The sequence below is a fragment of the Osmerus eperlanus genome, chromosome 16 (assembly GCF_963692335.1).
Source record: "Osmerus eperlanus chromosome 16, fOsmEpe2.1, whole genome shotgun sequence".
NCBI classification, from domain to species: domain Eukaryota; kingdom Metazoa; phylum Chordata; class Actinopteri; order Osmeriformes; family Osmeridae; genus Osmerus; species Osmerus eperlanus.
In genome coordinates, this window is record NC_085033.1 from 1,189,166 (window position 1) to 1,207,303 (window position 18,138).

The 18,138-nt window shown below is 47.0% G+C and overlaps 1 protein-coding gene across 1 annotated transcript in view; it reads left to right on the plus strand.

Annotated features, from left to right (window-relative positions):
* The window catches only part of kmt2cb (lysine (K)-specific methyltransferase 2Cb), a 58,877-nt gene that overhangs the window by 16,211 nt on the left and 24,528 nt on the right, over positions 1-18,138 (plus strand). The window contains exons 11-26 of the mRNA XM_062482496.1: positions 314-489; positions 640-1,046; positions 4,130-4,204; positions 4,537-5,192; positions 11,803-11,928; positions 13,840-13,956; positions 14,468-14,572; positions 14,697-14,801; positions 14,892-15,073; positions 15,343-15,507; positions 15,647-15,753; positions 15,852-15,929; positions 16,296-16,508; positions 16,784-16,903; positions 17,337-17,462; positions 17,579-17,709. Of these exons, the coding sequence (XP_062338480.1) occupies positions 314-489; positions 640-1,046; positions 4,130-4,204; positions 4,537-5,192; positions 11,803-11,928; positions 13,840-13,956; positions 14,468-14,572; positions 14,697-14,801; positions 14,892-15,073; positions 15,343-15,507; positions 15,647-15,753; positions 15,852-15,929; positions 16,296-16,508; positions 16,784-16,903; positions 17,337-17,462; positions 17,579-17,709 (2,889 nt within the window). The remainder of the gene's footprint in view (positions 1-313; positions 490-639; positions 1,047-4,129; positions 4,205-4,536; positions 5,193-11,802; positions 11,929-13,839; positions 13,957-14,467; positions 14,573-14,696; positions 14,802-14,891; positions 15,074-15,342; positions 15,508-15,646; positions 15,754-15,851; positions 15,930-16,295; positions 16,509-16,783; positions 16,904-17,336; positions 17,463-17,578; positions 17,710-18,138) is intronic.

An 18,138-nucleotide genomic window follows, 5' to 3' on the forward strand; every position in this document is an offset into this window, starting at 1 on the left:
TGGATGTGTCTGAATGACTCAAAAATGCTTGAAAATGAATGATTGTTCTTGTTTTGGTCCTTCCTCTGTCCTCCACTCTGTTTTGTATATGTGTGTGCAGGGCTTGTGTACCCTTTTCATCAGAGCCAGTCAGAATGCACCGGAATGGTCTTGTCTAGATACTGGCTGAAAACGGCAGCATGTGTTAATAATGTTGCCCACATCAGTGTGGAACTATGCGTCTCAGAAAGTTAGCAGTCTCGAATGCTGCACAATATTGCATCTCCATGACATCTCCATGAACCCCATGCCCCCCCCCCCCAACCATGTCCAGAACTGCAGAGTGTGTGTCCAGTGTGGATCCAGGACCAGCGGTCAGTGGCACCCGGCCAGCCTTTTGTGTGAGAGCTGTGTCCAGCACCAGGACCCGGCGCTGTGCTGCCCTCTTTGTGCCTGCGTCCTGGACCCGGAGCACCACAAAGACGTGCTCTGCTGTCACACTTGCAAAAGGTAGGAGACACCAGTCACCTCTCATTGTTTCATTACGGTGTATTTCTACGGAACCTACATAGTTTTTTATTTTTTTCTCAACCCAGACTCCACTTTATTTTAGTTCCCTGATTTCTGTTTCGTTTTCCTCCCCCCCCCCCCTCCCCTCAGATGGCTCCACCTGGAGTGTGAGCGTCAGAACTCAGGCCAGGCTGACGTCCACCCCAGGGAGGACTACACCTGCTCCAGCTGCAGGCCTGGCATCCCTGAGCTCCCACCCCAGGCGGAGGACGAGGTCCCCATGGACACGGGCCCAGAGCTGAGCCTGCAGCCAGCCTTGACGCACACACGCCTGTCTGACTCCAGTCCGCAGCTGTCCCAAGCAGACATGGACCTACACACGAGCCCACACCCCCCTCCTCCTTCTCCTCCTCCCCTTCCTCCCCCCATGCACAGTGACCCAGAACAGGAACCACAGTCCGTTCCAACGCACACGGAGCCCAATCCCGTCCAAGCCATCGTCATCTGTGAGACCAGCCAGGAGGGACGATCTCAGGCCAAAACAGACCAGCAGCTTGGTGAGACATCTTGTGTATGCCCTGTGTTCTGTTGGCCAGTAAAAGGTGTGTGTTAGGAGTGGAACGGTACACTGAAGTCACGGTTCGGTTCATACCGCGGTTCAGACATCACGGTTCGGTACGAGTTCGGTACAATGGAGGGAAAAGCAAAACAAACCAGGTTCCTCTACGAGTGAATACGGCGCATTGAAGAGGACATATAAATTCCGATTGCGTCAGTATTGTTTTTGGCCCTATTTGTATGTGTATCTAATGACTGGTTAAGCACTGTAGGGAGGAGAAGTTGAACTTTTTTTTTTTGTCTCGTTCCAGTGATTGGCACACCTGTGTGATGGCGTCGGATATTTCACTGCGTCATTTAGCTAGCTAAATGACGCATATAACGCCAGATGCGTTATATGCGTTAGCATGTTGTATTTCCACTCACATACCCCACAACCAGTGACGTGCGGTGATGTCAGTAAGAGGCTAGGCACTTGAATGGGAAAATGTGTCCAAACCTTTGACTGGTACTGTACATGTTGAAGAATACAGGATCGAAAACAGAAGTTTTTCGCTTGTCGTCCGCAGTGAACAGACAGTAAAAGCACTGCTTATTCTACTTTTTTTTTTGTATTTGATTATGCGTACCTGCTAAATAAAATGATTTAATAAAAATGTTTACGTTTGAATTTTGGCAGGGTAGGCAGTGCCTACCTTGCCTACCCAGACTGCACGTCACTGCCCACAACTGCTGAACAACGCCGACACACAGTGCTTGTCTTATCCACCACTCTCGCCTGTACTACTGTAACCGAATGGGAAACCGAAGTTTTCCCAAACTTGCAATCTTAAAAATGCCTGCGGGTCCTCTATCTCTCGTGGGTCACCACCACTCGCCATACTCGTCCTTAGTGCTGCTAGCTAGCCTATCTCTGACTCACGGCGGCGCCAATCAGAGCTTCAGAGCTACAGATTAGATATCCCTAAAGTACACAAGTATCTAACAGTAGTTCCGCATGACATTAATTAATTTGCACGCAAGTTTTATTTTTATACCGTGTATTCTCCGTGTAATTTCATGCACCGAACTGTGACGCCCGTACCGTACGGTTCGGTACGAATACATGTACCGTTCCACCCCTAGTGTGTGTGAGAATGTGCGTGTGTTTTTTCGTGCGTGTGTGCGCGCGTCTCAATTCCACATTTCCTCTTGGAACTTAATGTTTACCTTCGGAGCGTTAGGCAGGTGGACTCATTGGAGCAAGAGTGATGGGTTGTTTGTCACCGGGCTTTATCAGCCATCCGGACTGGAAGGTTGTTTGAAAGCAGCCAGAGACAAGGCCTTTGTGGAGCTGCCAGAGTCTAGGTACACCAGCCGGCTCCGCAGCCCTTTGCGTTGTGTGCGCATCAGGAGTTTGAACTGCCTTGATCCAGTCTGTGTGGATGGTCTGTATTTCCATGCAGGTGTGAGGCTCCACCTGGCTGGCATCAGTACTGTGGGTTGATGCCCTCTTTGGTGTGGCAGATTAAGGAATGGAGGAGGGGTGGATGAAGACCAGATAGAGCAGGACACACCCTCATCCCTCTCCTCCGCTTGCTCTATCTCCCTCTCTCTCTTTCACTTCTTCTCTGCCACGCCTCAATTCAGAATTACAGGCGTTCGTCACGGGCTTCTAAAGCATCAATGACCAGATGGTGTCCCGGGATCAGTAGATTAAAGCAACAACGTCGTCTTTGTAATTCTTAGCTTTGAAAATGTGAAGTTAAAACTCCCTCCCTCCTTCTCCTGTGGAGCTGGGAGTGTTTGGAGTTAGATTGTGTTAAGGGGACCAGTCCCAGGCCTCAGGGGCTTATCACATGACATCTGCACGCCTGGATTGCCTGGCCCCCTTTTCATCCTTCCTTTTCCTCCTCCTCGTCATCCTCCTTTTCATCCTTCTCTTCCTTCTCCTCCTACTACTCTAGGGCACCTTCAGCAGTGCACATCCATAGTTTTCACCAGCAACTGAATGTCAGACAGACAGGGTCCCCGAGGGTCTGGTCGGCCTTGGGGCTGGCCCTGCTGAGGAACACATCTCCAGCCTTGGCCCTGTGGGCTCCAGGCTCCTAGCTCCGGGGGAGGAGCTCTAGTAGGTCAGGGACATATGCAGCAGGCTAACCTCGCCAGACCCCCTTCTCCAGTCTACGTGTCTCCCCTGACTGAGAGACCTGAGAGAGAGTGTTGCTCGTGGAAGGTGTGCCCGGTCATTATGCCCCTCCAAATACACACAGCCCTCCTTTCTCCTGGAGGGTGATATTCATTTTATGGATGGCGGCCTTTCACTTGGCATAAATTGTCTGACATAGAGCGATGCTCTTCTCTGCTACTTACACTGGCTCTCAAAGGTAAACATGGGGATGCATTTTTCGAGAAACATTTGACCAGGAACCCTGCCGTCACCCTGTAGGTGAAGCTGTAACCAGGGACGGTCTCGTCTTTCCAGCCACTCCCCTCCTCCCAGAGCCCTGTAATTGAGGTCATTAAAGTGAGCAGCCATCACCTGGAAGGATCCTCCTCATTGCAGGGCTTAGCACCAGGCTTACCATGACTCGGATTACAGGTACCTCCAGCCACGGTGGGGGAACCAATTACAGCTGGTGCGATTTGCGCCGCCGTGTTAACTCGAGCTGTTGTTTACTTTTCGCACAGTTGCTCCTAGGGAGACATGACGCGGGGCAGTTAGCGTAGCATCACAGATGGGGACTGGCTACTGCTGTGGTGGCCTGATCGATGTTTTCGAATGCTCAATCACTGTCTTATTGACTTCCGACTGTGTGCTTCTGTTGGGTGCGTACGTACCTAGAAACTGCACACTCACCAGCCCCCGAGCGCGACAGAACTCCGCGGCCTGGTTGTCATGGTTACCCTTCCCTCTAGCAGCGAGGACTCGGCCGGGCGCACACGCCATCTAGGTTGACATGGGGAGATTCAGGGATGTGTGTGCATGTGAGAATGTGGGTGAAGTCCGTCATTGCTTTTGTAATCTTTCATCTTTACACAGTGAATCCTGTTGTATTGAGTTTCCTGATTAAAAATGTCCTTCTCTGTCCACTTCCTGCAGTTTCAGGGGAAGTTGATGGTGATGGGGGGGCCAAGGAGGTTCCTGTCAACAAAGACACAACCAAGGCCCTATCAGGTTGGTCTAACCAACTTGGTCATTCATTCCTCTGAGCATCAGCAGCAAACTAGCACCTAATATTGACTACATCCACATACAGCGTCCTCACATACTAGACATGTCAGGTTGCTTATATCATACTAGATGTTAGAGGGGTTTATATAATACTAGATACTAGACGGGCCTATACTAGATGGATCTATATAATACTAGGTGTTGAATATAGACATACTTTCTTTAGCAACTTACCGTCTTGGTTAAATATGCAGTTGCCAGTTGTACTGGGAATGTACTAAAATGTGTGTCATCATTCCGATGTGTTAACAATATTTGTTTGTTCTTGTCTTCAGAAATTCCACCAGTAGGAGAGAACGTGGAGAAGTTGGATCAGCCCATGCCCACGCAGCTGTCAGTGAGGCCAGAGCAGCCACAGGACACTACAGGACCCACGAAGCCAGCAGAGACAGAAACCCATTCTGTTCAACTCAGCACAAAGGAAGTCAAGGCCATCATCTCACCCACCAAAGAAGCTGCTACCGGTCCGCTAACGGTCAAGGATGAGCCCATGGACGTGTGGCCCTCGGGACCGCTGTCAGCAGCGCTGGAGACGGCCCCCAAGGAGGCCAGAGAGCGGAGGAGGGGGGAACATGTTCCTGGAAGCCTGGCTGAGAGGGCAGAGTCTCCAGAGGCTGTGGAGGACATGGACACCAGCCTGGAGAGCAAGTCTGGCCTCTTCCACCTCAGCCCATCCTCCTCCGACCACAAGCCCCTCAAGGCCTCCCTGGACAGGTTGGCGGAGATGGCTGCCTCTCCCACCCACTCCTCCCCTCTCGCCATGGGAACCTCCCCCAGAGAGCCCCCCCACCCCCATGGCCTCCCTGGCCAGGGGGAGCACACAGGCCTGGTGACCTCCACCACTCACATACCACTCACACCCAAGATCGGCATGGGGAAGCCAGCCATCACTAAGAGGAAGTTCTCTCCCGGGAGGCCCAGGGTTAAACAGGTTGGGAACTAAATTCTACTTATTCTGCTGTGGCTAACCCTAATTGGGTGTGCTTTGCCTTCGGCAAGGGCACAACCTTTGTTCTCTCACATATATATTAATATTATTTTTGCACCCATAAGGATCCCTCAATATTTGGACTACATAGACAACGTTGGTGTCAAAATGTTCGTCTTGGTCATGATTGCGTTGCTTCTATTGGGAATTACGTTCCGTTGCACGGTTTAGGTTTGAATTAAGTTTTTGTGGCAAAAAGTGCCTTTTGTCGCACAAGGGAACTCAGTGCTAGCCTACGTCACAACGTCAGCACACGTGAGCAACGATGCATAGATACGACGTGCTAATGTACTAGCAGCAGTTCCGCTGCCAGCCATTTTGGTGCCCTAAGCATAATTCCTTTATGATGCCCCCCCCCCCCCCCCCCCACTAGCCTGGCTCTGCCCTCCTTACGTTCTTCCGCTCAATTTTGATTTTGCTTCTGTACTAGGTCTGGGCTTGAGGTACGTAAGTCAGATGTCTCCGGTTAATTTTCTACCTGTCCAATCAGCAAACAGAGGGAGTGGCTGAGAACGTTGACGTTGATTTAGTGCGCTAGTTTGTGTTGTAGTTCCGTAATGGCGGCGGAGAAAGATGCGAGCGAAGCCATTCGGTCCGTTGTGGCAACGCTGCCGAATATCCAGAAGTTAAAGCCGGAGCAAGAACAATCTTTGATCCCCACCGGGTTCGTTTGATTTTCCAGGAGTTGGCTAAGGCGAACGCTAGCGATTATTATTATTCTTATTATTGGTTATGGCAGATCCAGAGTGGCTCTGGGCAGGGCCCCGTTCGTCGTAAGGGTTGAAGCTAAGTTAATCAATTGTCCCTTTAGCCCGTTAACATTAGCGAGATGAGTGAGAACAGCAAATATCGGTTCGTCAACGGCTGATCCGCATCCAAATCATGTGGTTAATTTCAATAATGGCTAAACTTATCAGGGAAATTGCACGTGCACGTCCTACTTCAAAAGGCAGGAAAGGTCGAACACCAAAACCGTGATTTTCTAACGGTATGATGGCGGAAAAGACGAAAGAGAGAGCGGTGATTCTCGCCATCCGAGCAAACTATTATAATGAGTCTCTAAGAAGACAATAAGCATATTATCATGGCTAAGTCAAACACCGCCACCGCTGCCAGAGCAAGACAAGCAGCTTGGCAAAAAATTTCCGATAAGCTAAATGTGAAAGTTTTGGGGAAATGTATAGGCTCATCTTAAGTGCCTCATTACCCCAATCAATCATATCACATTTCTTTAAATGTGCCTGCTGGTATAGGCTTAATGGAAATTAAGAATCGAATGAGATCTTGCTAGCGAAAATAATGATCTCAACTCTTTCAGAATAAGTAGGCTAGATAAAAACAAGGCAAAAGAGTATCTAATTGATACGAATTCATAGACAATTATGAGGATATATGTAGGCTACTGCGCTTATATCATGTACTATATATGTGTATATGCATGTAGGCCTATGTGTAAATCCCTCTTTGATTTCATTGACTGGGAGATGGCCAGGGAATATGATGAATTGATTCATCAGCTGGTTAAGCGCCAAGTACACTTTTCTTACAGCAACGCATGCTGCGGCTTTGCCAATGTTTTCTGCATCGCCTATACTGTATACAAATGTAGCCTATAGCCTACCTGACGCAAAAAAACCTCAGGCTATGCAGTCTGAAGCACAGTTAAAGTTTCAAGTAGCTTTATTGTCAATTTCTTCACATGTCAATACATAAAAAGGAATCGAGATGACGTTTCCCACTCTCCCACAGTGAAACATATAAAAAGCACAGGCACAACAGATAAGACAAGACATTTCGTAAAACATAGCGTTACATATTCACATACAGCAGCATAAGCTAATAATGAAGCATAAAGATTGCTGCGGCGTGTGATATTTGCAATGTACGGCCCGAGAAGGTCTTGCAAATAAATGAGTCCTTGTCGGCTGAATCGATATCGCTCAAACAAGAACTCATCCGTGTGAAATAAAGGATTTTGGCAATCGCGAAGAACTCTATTGGTATGGAAAGCTAATCAAACTAAAATATAGCTCCTTGGTCAACTGGGTCTCTCAAAAAGGGAGCTGCCATGTTATTTTCCGGGGGTGTGGCAAGCTTATCCAGCTACACTTACGTTAGCCTGCTCTGGAGCAGGTTAGTGCTAATTGATATGTTACTATGGTGATTTATCGAAAGTTGCTTCCACGAACCAAAAAGAGGGGCGTTTTTTATCTTAGCCTGAAAATTAGCTTGCTAAACCGCTTAGCGAGCTACGACGAATACCCCCCTGATCCAATAGTTTTAAACTTCAACAGAGTACCCGCCTTCAAGGAAGTTAACGCTTGTCAATGGAGCGAGCCCAGACTCTCTGTACAAATGAAATGTACGAGAGTCTGTTTATGACCAGGCTACCCCCCCACCCCACCCCGAGAAAAAAACTTTGATTTTGCAAGTTTGACTTCTTATTACCAAACATATAACTCAATACCAATAACACAACAGCAGCATCACAATGTAACACCTATTCAGAGGTGGTGGTTCTCTGCTGTGTATCTGTCCCTAAACTGCTGGTTGAGGGTGGTTGATCAGGGCTTGGCAATGACGGACTGGGAGTAAAAATAGGCCCTGGACTTTGATCCAGACCGGCCCACCAGAACCGGCCACCATATAGCCACCTCAGCTGCCCTGCCAATGCATGCACTTTCTGTGTTTGATGTGATGCTAGTTACAGATTTCCAGACTTAATGCGAGCATGCAATGCGTGCAAGCGAAATTGTTTGGCCTTTATTTGAGCGCAAAATAGTTTTTTGAGCTTTATGTAAAATAAACATAGCCGTTTTTCAATTGGTAAAACCTTGTCTAGTAAAGGTGATGTCTTTTTGTCTCTTAATTTTTGAGCCCCACCCTTACGTTTCTTAGCCTGGTAATGTTTAACAGTAAAATCTCAATTTAGCTTGCACCTAAGTTAAAACATATTTGAGTTTGATAACATTAGCAATAACGTCGGCTAAGTGTATGCATAGGCTAACCATTACATTAGCAGCACATTTCCCGTATTTAACAATGATTAAACATGGACTTACCTGCAAGTGATGCATGGGCATCATCTCGCAGTTTCTTCTTCTTTCTCTGCTTCTGACTCCTGCTGTCTTTTCGAGGCCATTTACAAAAAAATTGACTTTTAGCCAGCTGTCAAACTTCCATCAGGCGCAATCCAACAGACCACTGATAGGGAAAGGCACCCACGGGGAGCTTGGAAAGTTGAGTGTTTGTTTTAGTTTGTGGTTTAGTTTAGTTTAATATATATAATAAATATATTATATATATTTAAATATATATAATAATATATAATCTTATATATATATATAATCTTATATATCTTGAGCAATTAAATATATATAATAATATATAATAACAACAATTGTGATATACATGCCTAAAAAGGGCCTAATATTTCTATACTGAAATAATCTCGGCATTATAATTATTATGACTATTAGGATTTTTCATTAGGCTATTTTTGGTGACCCCTCAGCACTTGGTGCCCTACGCACAGCGCGTGATGCACGTGGTGGGAGCAGCGGCACTGACTAGCAGCATCATATATTTAGGCAATTCAAGACTTGCATGTATAGTAAGTAATGTCAAATTAAATAATGTATTTAAACTCAAGCTTGTGTGGTGCGTCATTGTCTTCAATGACACAGCCTACACTTTATGTCAAAAGAAATGTTTTTTATTTCCGGCGCATTCAAACAATACCCTCAGTGAAGTTTGGCTAGCACCAGCAGCTAGGCTAGCTTGCCCGTAGCACAATTCAGCTTCTCCACGCAGGGCTCTAGACTGAGACCAAATGGTCGCTTTTGGCTTTGTTACTGACAATGATTAGCCTGGGTGCCAGGCCAATCTAGACCCGCCCACAAAAAAATTTGGTTGGGAAGTTGGGTCTGGGGTCGCTAGATTTGGGAAAAACTATCTCAGAACAGGAACTGTTCGGACCAATCAAATTGTCAGGGCGGGCTTTATACGATGATGGACAGATGATAAACAATAACGTAATCAACCACGTCACCAAAGAGCGCTTGGGTTTAATTTGTTTTCAACAAACATGGCTGCCGCTGGAGAGCTGAGATGTGATGATTCTGCCATCGAGTCTGTTTTAGAAGACATCGACAGGGCATTAATTTTTAAAGAGGAACAGAGAAACGCAATCAAGGCATTTGTCGATGGAAAATATGTTCTTGCCGTCCTTCCTACGGGATTAGGTCAAAGTTAACATACTACGTTGCTCTGATTGGTTGTAGGTCTATCCAATTGAGCGAAGAGGCATTTTTTTTCAGGGTTCGGTTGAAACGCCCCATACTCACAGCCCAACGGAGCGGTATCAGACTCCTATTCTGACTAGAATTATGAGTATGACAACTTCAGGCTAGACAATGATCGCTTCCAGCAAACTTCTTTAGAATTAGCCATTTCCCCATAAATAGATATTAAGCTTATTAACGTGTTTGGGGGCATATTTTCAGTTAGCAGATGGTACTGTTTGAATCGCGATTCCATCTGAAAAATACTGCCAGTGACAACGTTGTTAGAATAGCTTGTTTCAAACGGTGTTCAGCTTGTTTCATAATAAACGGACCCATCTGCAACCGACGCAAGCAAGCACACCCTACAATTTCCCCAGAAATTGTACCATCTCTAGTTGGTTATGATTTTTTTTTCTGCTTCTTTTAAGAAGACAGCTCTGCAGAGTAGGTCAGATTGTTGCAGTTCAGTGATAAGCTGCTCGTCATGTATTTAATGAGATTGGAGATTTTAAGGACTGGGATCTTGCAGGTGGATTAGATATTGTGTTGTAAACCGCCGTTTCCAGGGTTTAGATCCGATCTGCCTACTTGTCATCAAATACAGTCAAGCAGAGCTTGCAACCTCCAGTGTGTGTATTTATGTATTCTGAGAACAACAGAGGCAAAACCTCTCCCCCACCCCTAATCCCCCCCCCTCCACCCCCCCTTCCCCTTCTGATTTAATTTGCCGTCAGCCTGGTCCGTTTCAGTACAAGCATCCATTCCTCTTTAACATGTGACAACATCCATAACATGCTCTTCATCTGTTTCCATGATTCATCTCCAAACAACCTGATGAACTTTGTCTTCAACAAGAGTTTAAACCTCTCTACATATGCTTGTGCTGCACACAAAAATAACAATTAGAGAAAAAGGAAAGCATTGTATTTGTAGGATGAGTCCGGGTGGGGGGGGGGTGGGTGGGTGCGAGCTGCGCAAAGTCTAACACAAATCTGTCCAGTCTTTTCTGCGCTTTTTACAGAAGCGCACGCCGTCCGTCACTCTGACTTGACTCCCACCTCACTCGTTCTGTCAACACGCCAGGCACGCAGTTGCCATGGCGAGAGGTTGCATGGCCTCTTTCCCGCTGCACGGGGCTGTTGCCTTGGCGAGCGCTGCCATGTGAAGGTTGCTGTGCGACTAACACGATTGTGCTTCTGTCTCTGTCTCTCAACGCAGAATCTCCTGCAAAAAAAATTATGTTATGGTTATGGGCAGCGAGATCATTGTACGCATCACTTTTAACATATATACAATATATATACGTATATGGAAAAATATATGGGTAAACAGTTTAGCCAATATATAAAAACACCATCAGCAGAGCTAACCATCTGCAATTTAACCTTGTTGTCAGAATATTCTTTCCAACCCAAGGGGTATAGAATCTTTTTCCATATTAGCGTTCCATTTAAGAGTATTCTATACATAGTACACCCATTTTCATTCACAAAATGCACACTCAATTGGATTTAATTGACTTAACGATTGAGTAGACAACTTTTTGGCATAAAGAACTCTCGCTGATCTAGCAGTATGTTTTTGCCATTGTGATGCAAAATCAGTTGAGTCTGGGTCAGACTAGATCTGTTGGGTGGTTCTCAAGGGAGTTTTCTTCCCAATAGATGATTCCTCTGTCCACTGTAGAGGTGTTCCTTTTGTGAAACAGATTTTGTAATGAGAGCCAGTGTTTTGTAATGAGAGCCAGTGTAATTGATACAAACAACTTAAAACTTATACGTGAAACAGAATCAAGACTAAATATCCACAACTCTAATGCATACAATACTCTATGCTAACAACACACACCTACTTCTTGAAACACTGTTGTCTCATTTTAACTAACACTTTTTTGACAACCATCTGCATGTCAACTTCATTGTTCTGTGTCATGTAAAACCCGAAGTGCCAAGATCAAAGTAACAAATGGGTCGATATCTGATGATCTCGAGTGCTCACAGTATAAACATCTGTATTAAGTTCATGTCCAAGTGTGTCTGATCCTTTGCATCAATTGCTCAGCTTAAACTACCTCATGGTGGTTACTATCTCAAGCTACGTTAAGCCTGAACTCACTGCATCTCTCTCTTTTACATCTCTCTGGTTATGTTTTTGTTTCTTCGCTGGCCTTGGTTTTTAAGTTGCTGCATTTTGTCGCCCTCCCTCCCTCTCTCACCCAACCCTCCTCTTACTCCTGACCCCTCCCCATCCCCCCTTACCCACCTTAGGGCGCATGGAGCCCCCATAGCAGTGTGAGCTCCCCCTCGTCCTGGTCTCCCGACCAGCCAGAGGGGTGGGATGTTCCAAAGACCAGGCAGCCCTCCAGCTCAAGCCCCGGCTGGAGCATCCGAGTGGTAAATACCCCCTGAGGCTCTGCAGAGGGAGAGCCAGCAGTAGCCTCTCCTGTGAGCGACGTAGACTAGCAGTGCCAACACGTGTTGATTCGCGTCACTGGGCTTTTGGCCAACCGTCACCGTATATTGCTACAATCAGGAGCGTGTGTCTTATGGAAGAGAAACTAATCTCATAGAGGGACCGTATAGAATGGCAGGTCCTTTCTGTTTCTCTCCAGAATGTTTTTTGACAGCCTTGTGATTGAACTCAGGGTTGGAGCTATTTATGTTTGTCATGCTGTATCTCAGAGAGCGGACTGATAATAGAGCAGTGATTAACACTAATGATCGCTGTATCCTTCCTGGACATACGCAATGCTGTTTCCCTGCTTGGAGCCAGAGATGTTTTTCTGATTGTTGGTCATCTTTTTAAAAGTGTTTGTTTACTTGTTGGGATGTCTGGCCTTATTTGTTTGAAGCTGATGGTGGATCCCTGAAATATGTCGCTTTGGAGACAATAGCTTGATTACTGCGAGATTTAAGGGAAGGTTACTTGTGAAGTTCTGAAAGGGTGCCCAGCCAGGTTCAACGGACACCTGGAAGGGGGTCTTGGGAGAGTAGGGTTGGAAATTGTGTTCAAATGGGGAGTATTGTGGAATTAGATTTTAAATCTGATTATTCCCGGGGCCCCCTTCCCGAAAATACACAAACTACCTTAAAATAACTAAAATTGAAATGAAAAACACATTCCAGGCTTCTGTCCACAGCCCATGAACGCCTAAACACCCCACTGTCACACAAAAACGGCTGTGACATCAGTGTTTCCTCTGGGATTTTTTTTGGCAGTGGGGGCAGGCCTGTACAAAATATACAAACGTGAGCAAGGGCAGCAATCGCTATCGAATCAACAGACGTGCAATTTAGCTAGCAGGGGAAGAATACAAACAATGAAAATCACCAGTTAACTTAATTTAAATTTGCAAGAACTATAAACTTATTCAATAACAGGCTTGAATGAACTGATAACATAAGTTATACGACTTACAGTTCTCAAGGACGCACGCACGCAATCTCAACTGCGATGTGATGCGCGTGTCCGTGCTATTCTCCGACATGCACTCTAACAATCACTGCTGATAGACGGCCTAAAATTTTTAACAGCCCTATTTCTGATGCCGTGGCGGGCAGGCAAAATCAACATAGAGGAAACACTGGACATTTTTTAAACGACCATTATGCTAAGACACTTCATAGTAAAAATCAGGGGAGGGGCAAAGTAGGAGTATGATTCAGAAATGACTGGTGGACAGCTATTTTAATCCTATAAATTCAAAATCCCCTAAATAAACACTAGTGTGTAATATATTAACTGTTTGTCATTATCTTTGCTTTAAAATCAGGATAGAAATGCAGGTGTCTCTTTCCTCAGCGATTCATTAAAAACCACAGCGTTCCTCAGCCACAGCAGCTCTGCCACAGTGCAGTAAGCACCACAGAGGAAGTGACCTCTGGAAGCAGAGGAGCCGTGCCGTACTTCCTCTCTCAGCCTCATCTCGGTCAGCATAGATAGCAGACTCAGAGCAGCGCAGCGGGCAGCTAGCGAGGACCCCTCTGGCTCTGGCACACTTTCTTCATCTTCATTTATGAAAAGTGTAGGATTTAGTGTGCCTGTGCCGTATGGAACATGTCAAACCTGTCAGTTTGACCTGTGTCCAGATTCAGTTTGAAAAGTGCAACAGACCATGTCTATCCTGTTTGCAGTTTGCTTACTTCTTTCTGCAGTGTCACGTTGCCAGGGAATAGGCTTATTTGTCCCAGGCAAAAGCAACCATGCGCGCAGAAAGTAGAACTAAAGTATTGAGTGTCTTTCCAGGTCCAGTTTGTGTGAATACACTCCAGCTGAGGTGTGTGTGTGTGTTCCTCTGTCCACAGGGTCGAGGGTCCGCCTTCCCAGGTAGGCGGAGGCCCAGAGGGGCGGGGCTGTCGGGCAGAGGGGGGCGTGGCCGAGCCAGGGGGAAGAACGGAGCTTGTCCTTCAGTCAACTCTGGGGTAGGCCACAGTCACCTGCCTGCTTTAACCCTGCCCAACATGCCCAACATGGCCTCCACACATACCAGACAATCTACTTGTATTGAGAATTTATCTTCTGCCCATGCTATCTGACAAGTTTCCAAGTTTCCTGTGTGTGTGTGTGTGTGGAGGACGGGGGGGGGGGGCTGCTGTGGGTATGTTGTAAACGGTAATTATGAACTTGTTGACAGATCAATCAGTTTTAATTATTCAATTTACAAACTCAGCTCTAGGGAGCATGTTACTCAATACCTGAAGGGTGATGCAACACCAACCATGAAAAGGCTAATCCATATTCCAATACAGAGGCTGCCTAGTGTGGAAGATCTTGTGATGGTCTGTCACATGTAGAGGCTGTATAGGGGGGAATAATGAAAACCTTATGAAAATTTAGATTTGATCCCCCACTACATGAAACGGTGCAACGAAAGGTTTGGACGCTCAAGTGAAAATACTGTAACCTGTGCGTGTGTTTGACGACCACCTTCAGGTGACTACCATGGAGACGCCATACCCCGTGAAGGAAGAGGAGGACAACGCCATGCACAACACGGTGGTCATATTCTCCAGCAACGACAGTTTCACATTGAAACAAGTGAGCATCCTCCTTTTACTTGATTCTAACCCGGGGGAAACTGTTACTACAAGGTTCTTTGTCTGTCTGCCACTAGTCTATGTGATTTGAAAGTGTTGAGCAGTATGGGATTTCTGTGCTCCAGGACATGTGTGTGGTGTGTGGGAGTTTCGGACTTGGGGCCGAGGGCCGACTCCTTGCCTGTGCTCAGTGTGGACAGTGCTACCACCCCTTCTGTGTCGGCATCAAGGTGAGCCTTTTCCTGTGCCTGGATAGTCCTGCACCGTTCTTCCTGCCCTCGAGGCCACGCTTTAGGGTTTGACCCGGTTGATTTCCCCAGATCACCAAGGTGGTGCTGAATAAAGGCTGGCGTTGCCTGGAGTGTACGGTGTGTGAGGCGTGCGGCGAGGCCAGCGACCCGGGGCGCCTCCTGCTGTGTGACGACTGTGACATCAGCTACCACACTTACTGCCTGGACCCACCCCTGCAGAACGTGCCCAAGGACAGCTGGAAGTGCAAGTGGTGAGCACGTTAATACTGTGCTAATGCTAGTTAGCTTCTTTCATGTCTATGTTCTGTTTTTGGTGTGTCTTTGGAACTGGGTTCCAGTCAGTTCAGTTTCAAAATTGGTAAAAAAGCAACTTAAGCTTCTGTTTTTTTCTTGTGTGTTTTTACAAAATAATAATTATAATTAAAACAACAAAGAACAAATAAGTTAGATTTTCATACATTGAGCTCCTGAAGCAGCCCTCCAGTGACAGGCTCTCTCTGCCCCCCCCCCCCCCCCCCAGGTGTGTGTCCTGCACCCAGTGCGGTGCCACCTCCCCAGGCCTGAGGTGCGACTGGCAGAATAACTACACCCAGTGTGGCCCCTGTGCCAGCCTGGCCTCCTGCCCCATCTGCCAGCTGGACTACAGTGAAGGAGAGCTGGTGGTGCAGTGCCGCCAGTGTGACAGGTGGCCAAAGTCATTTCCTCCCCTAGAAACCACTTTTGTCTGTGGGTTTGTGGGTCATTTTCCCAAATGAAGCCATTCTTTGGACATAACCCTCCCTCTGTGCCCCCCCACACACACACACACACACACACACCCGTAGGTGGATTCACGGCTCCTGCCAGGGTCTCCGTTTTGAGGAGGACGTGGAGAAGGCGGCGGACGGCAGTTTCGACTGCACAATGTGTCGAGCTTTCAAGATCACCAAGTGTAAGCAGCCCCACGCTCACACCTTGCTACTGCATTTGACCTCGTTGGTCTGTCCGTCTGTTTGTCTGTCTAACTCATGTTATCTTGTGCCTCGGCAGCGGTGGCGACAGCCAAGGCCAAAGACTCTATTGAGCCTCCAGCTATGACGCATATTGTCACAAAGGCTAAAGAAATCGGTAAGCAGATACCTGGCTATTGGCTACATACATACAGAGAGTAGAATTGAGGATTTTCTTCCAGTTGAGGCTTAAGAATCTTTTCGAACTCCTTCGACAATAGATAACGAATAAGGGTTCAAATGTTGCTATGTGGTGTAACTTTTAGACAGACGGTGTTCCGTTTAACCAAAGCTTTTAGTAGCAAACTAAGCTTGCTAGAGGTTGGCCCCAAGTACTTGGAATTAGATTGAATCTTTTAAACTCACTGGAACTAAATAGTGCTCTGAAGGACTCTTCGTGTGAGACATGAGAAAGTCACAGCGGTTCCTCGAACAAACCATCGGCAAACTATTTAGCTTGACTCGTACTTGTGTGTTTGGTCAGACTTGGTGAGGACGTACACCCAGGACGGCGTGTGTCTCACAGAGTCCGGGCTGTGCCAGCTGCAGAGCCTGTCGGCTGCGGCGGCACGGCGCCGGAAGCCCAAGCCCAAGCTGAAGCTGAAGATCATCAACCAGAACAGCGTGGCCGTGCTGCAGGGGCCCGGGGAGCCCCCCTCAGAACAGGCCCGCCACGAGGACATGGACGACCACAGAGGTGCTCTTAACACACACACACTCTTCAGGCCTCTGGTCGGCTGGACTGGAAATGCACTTTACACGATATTGAGGGGGAGAGGAGTTTGTTTTTGATCAAGCCACCCAGTCTATAGGGAGGCTTGGGATGGAAAGGTTGCTTCACCCAAAGTGAATGCTCTGTAGAATCTTCTAGATTTTTTTAGGGGTTAGACATTGATCCGTTCCAAAAGTGGGTGTTCCCCCTCGTGTGACCAGGGCTGTCTCATCCCTGCGTCCTCATCCTCCTCCTCACAGAAGCAGAGCTCCTGGACTGCGATGCCAAGTCAGACTCCAGCCCGGAGCGGGAGCCTGCAGAGGAGGACTCCAAGGGGGCCGACAGCAGCAAGAAGAGGAAGAGGAAGCCGTACCGGCCGGGTAGGGCACCTGATTGGAGGAGACAGCTCTTCTGGAGCGTAAAATGGTGCAGTACGTGCCCAGCTCTTGCTGCAGCCTTGCTAGCACGGCCAGGCCACGAAGAGCCATTGTATTTTGGATTTGTCTTTGATTTTGTATACGGTTTTCTTAAAGAGACTCTCCCTCTTCAAGTAATTATATAAATCCCGACACCAAAAGAGAACCTATTCAATATCCATATTCATTCAGTAGCCCCCTCAAGCTGTTTGCTAATGGAACTGACATCAAAGTAGAGCTCTTAAGGAGTCGGACGTATGCAAATGAGGATATTTACCTTGATTAAAACACATTTAGTAACTCTTTGATCGTTTGTGTTCCTGTCTGTGGATAAGTAGGAAGGAGAGATGTAAGTGTGTGTGTGTTTTTCCCTCGGTTAACAACCTCTCCTATCCAGGCATCGGAGGGTTCATGGTGCGTCAGAGGAGCCGGCCTGGACTGGGCCTAGGCAAGGCCAGGCGATCACTGTGCAGGAAGGATTCATCCGGTTCTGTGTCTGAAAACCCCATAGGAAAAGATGACGGTCAGGGCATCGATTATTTATCATATAGCCGACATACACACAGTTTGAATTGAATATTATATATATATATATATATATATAGTATTGAATGTCTGTACTGTCTGACCCATTTGCAGGATGGGGAGAGCCGTTACCTGACACACCCGTGGATGACATGCCCCCGGGACCAGAGGTACCGGAGAAGATCAAGAAACGCTACAGGAAGAAGAAGACCAAACTGGAGGAGGCCTTTCCTACCTATCTTCAGGTCAGCCATCCACCACGCTCACAGACAGCTTCGCTTCACACAATCTAGAAACAGTAAAGGCAGACGGCTAGACTATTCTTTATTTTTGTTAGTAAGTAGTTATTTTCAGTTTTTTTTTTTTAAGCGCAATGGTTCCAAGGATGCAATTGATCAATAAGGAATTTAACGAGTAATTGAACGACTCATAAATGTAGACGTCTGATTTCCGTTCAGTAAGTTTTGCGAAGGCACCCGTTCATAGATGCGACCGATAGCCTGGTCACGTCACATTGTATCAGCATAAAGAACTCTCACCCATGGGAGGGCTGAAAGGGTGGAACTGCTCTGCATGGCAACCACTTAAAGACAGGCCCCTTTGGAGAGCACAGCCTCTACTGTGTGCATTCTTAAATGACTGGATATTAAATCGCCTGGAGGATAGTGCTTCCT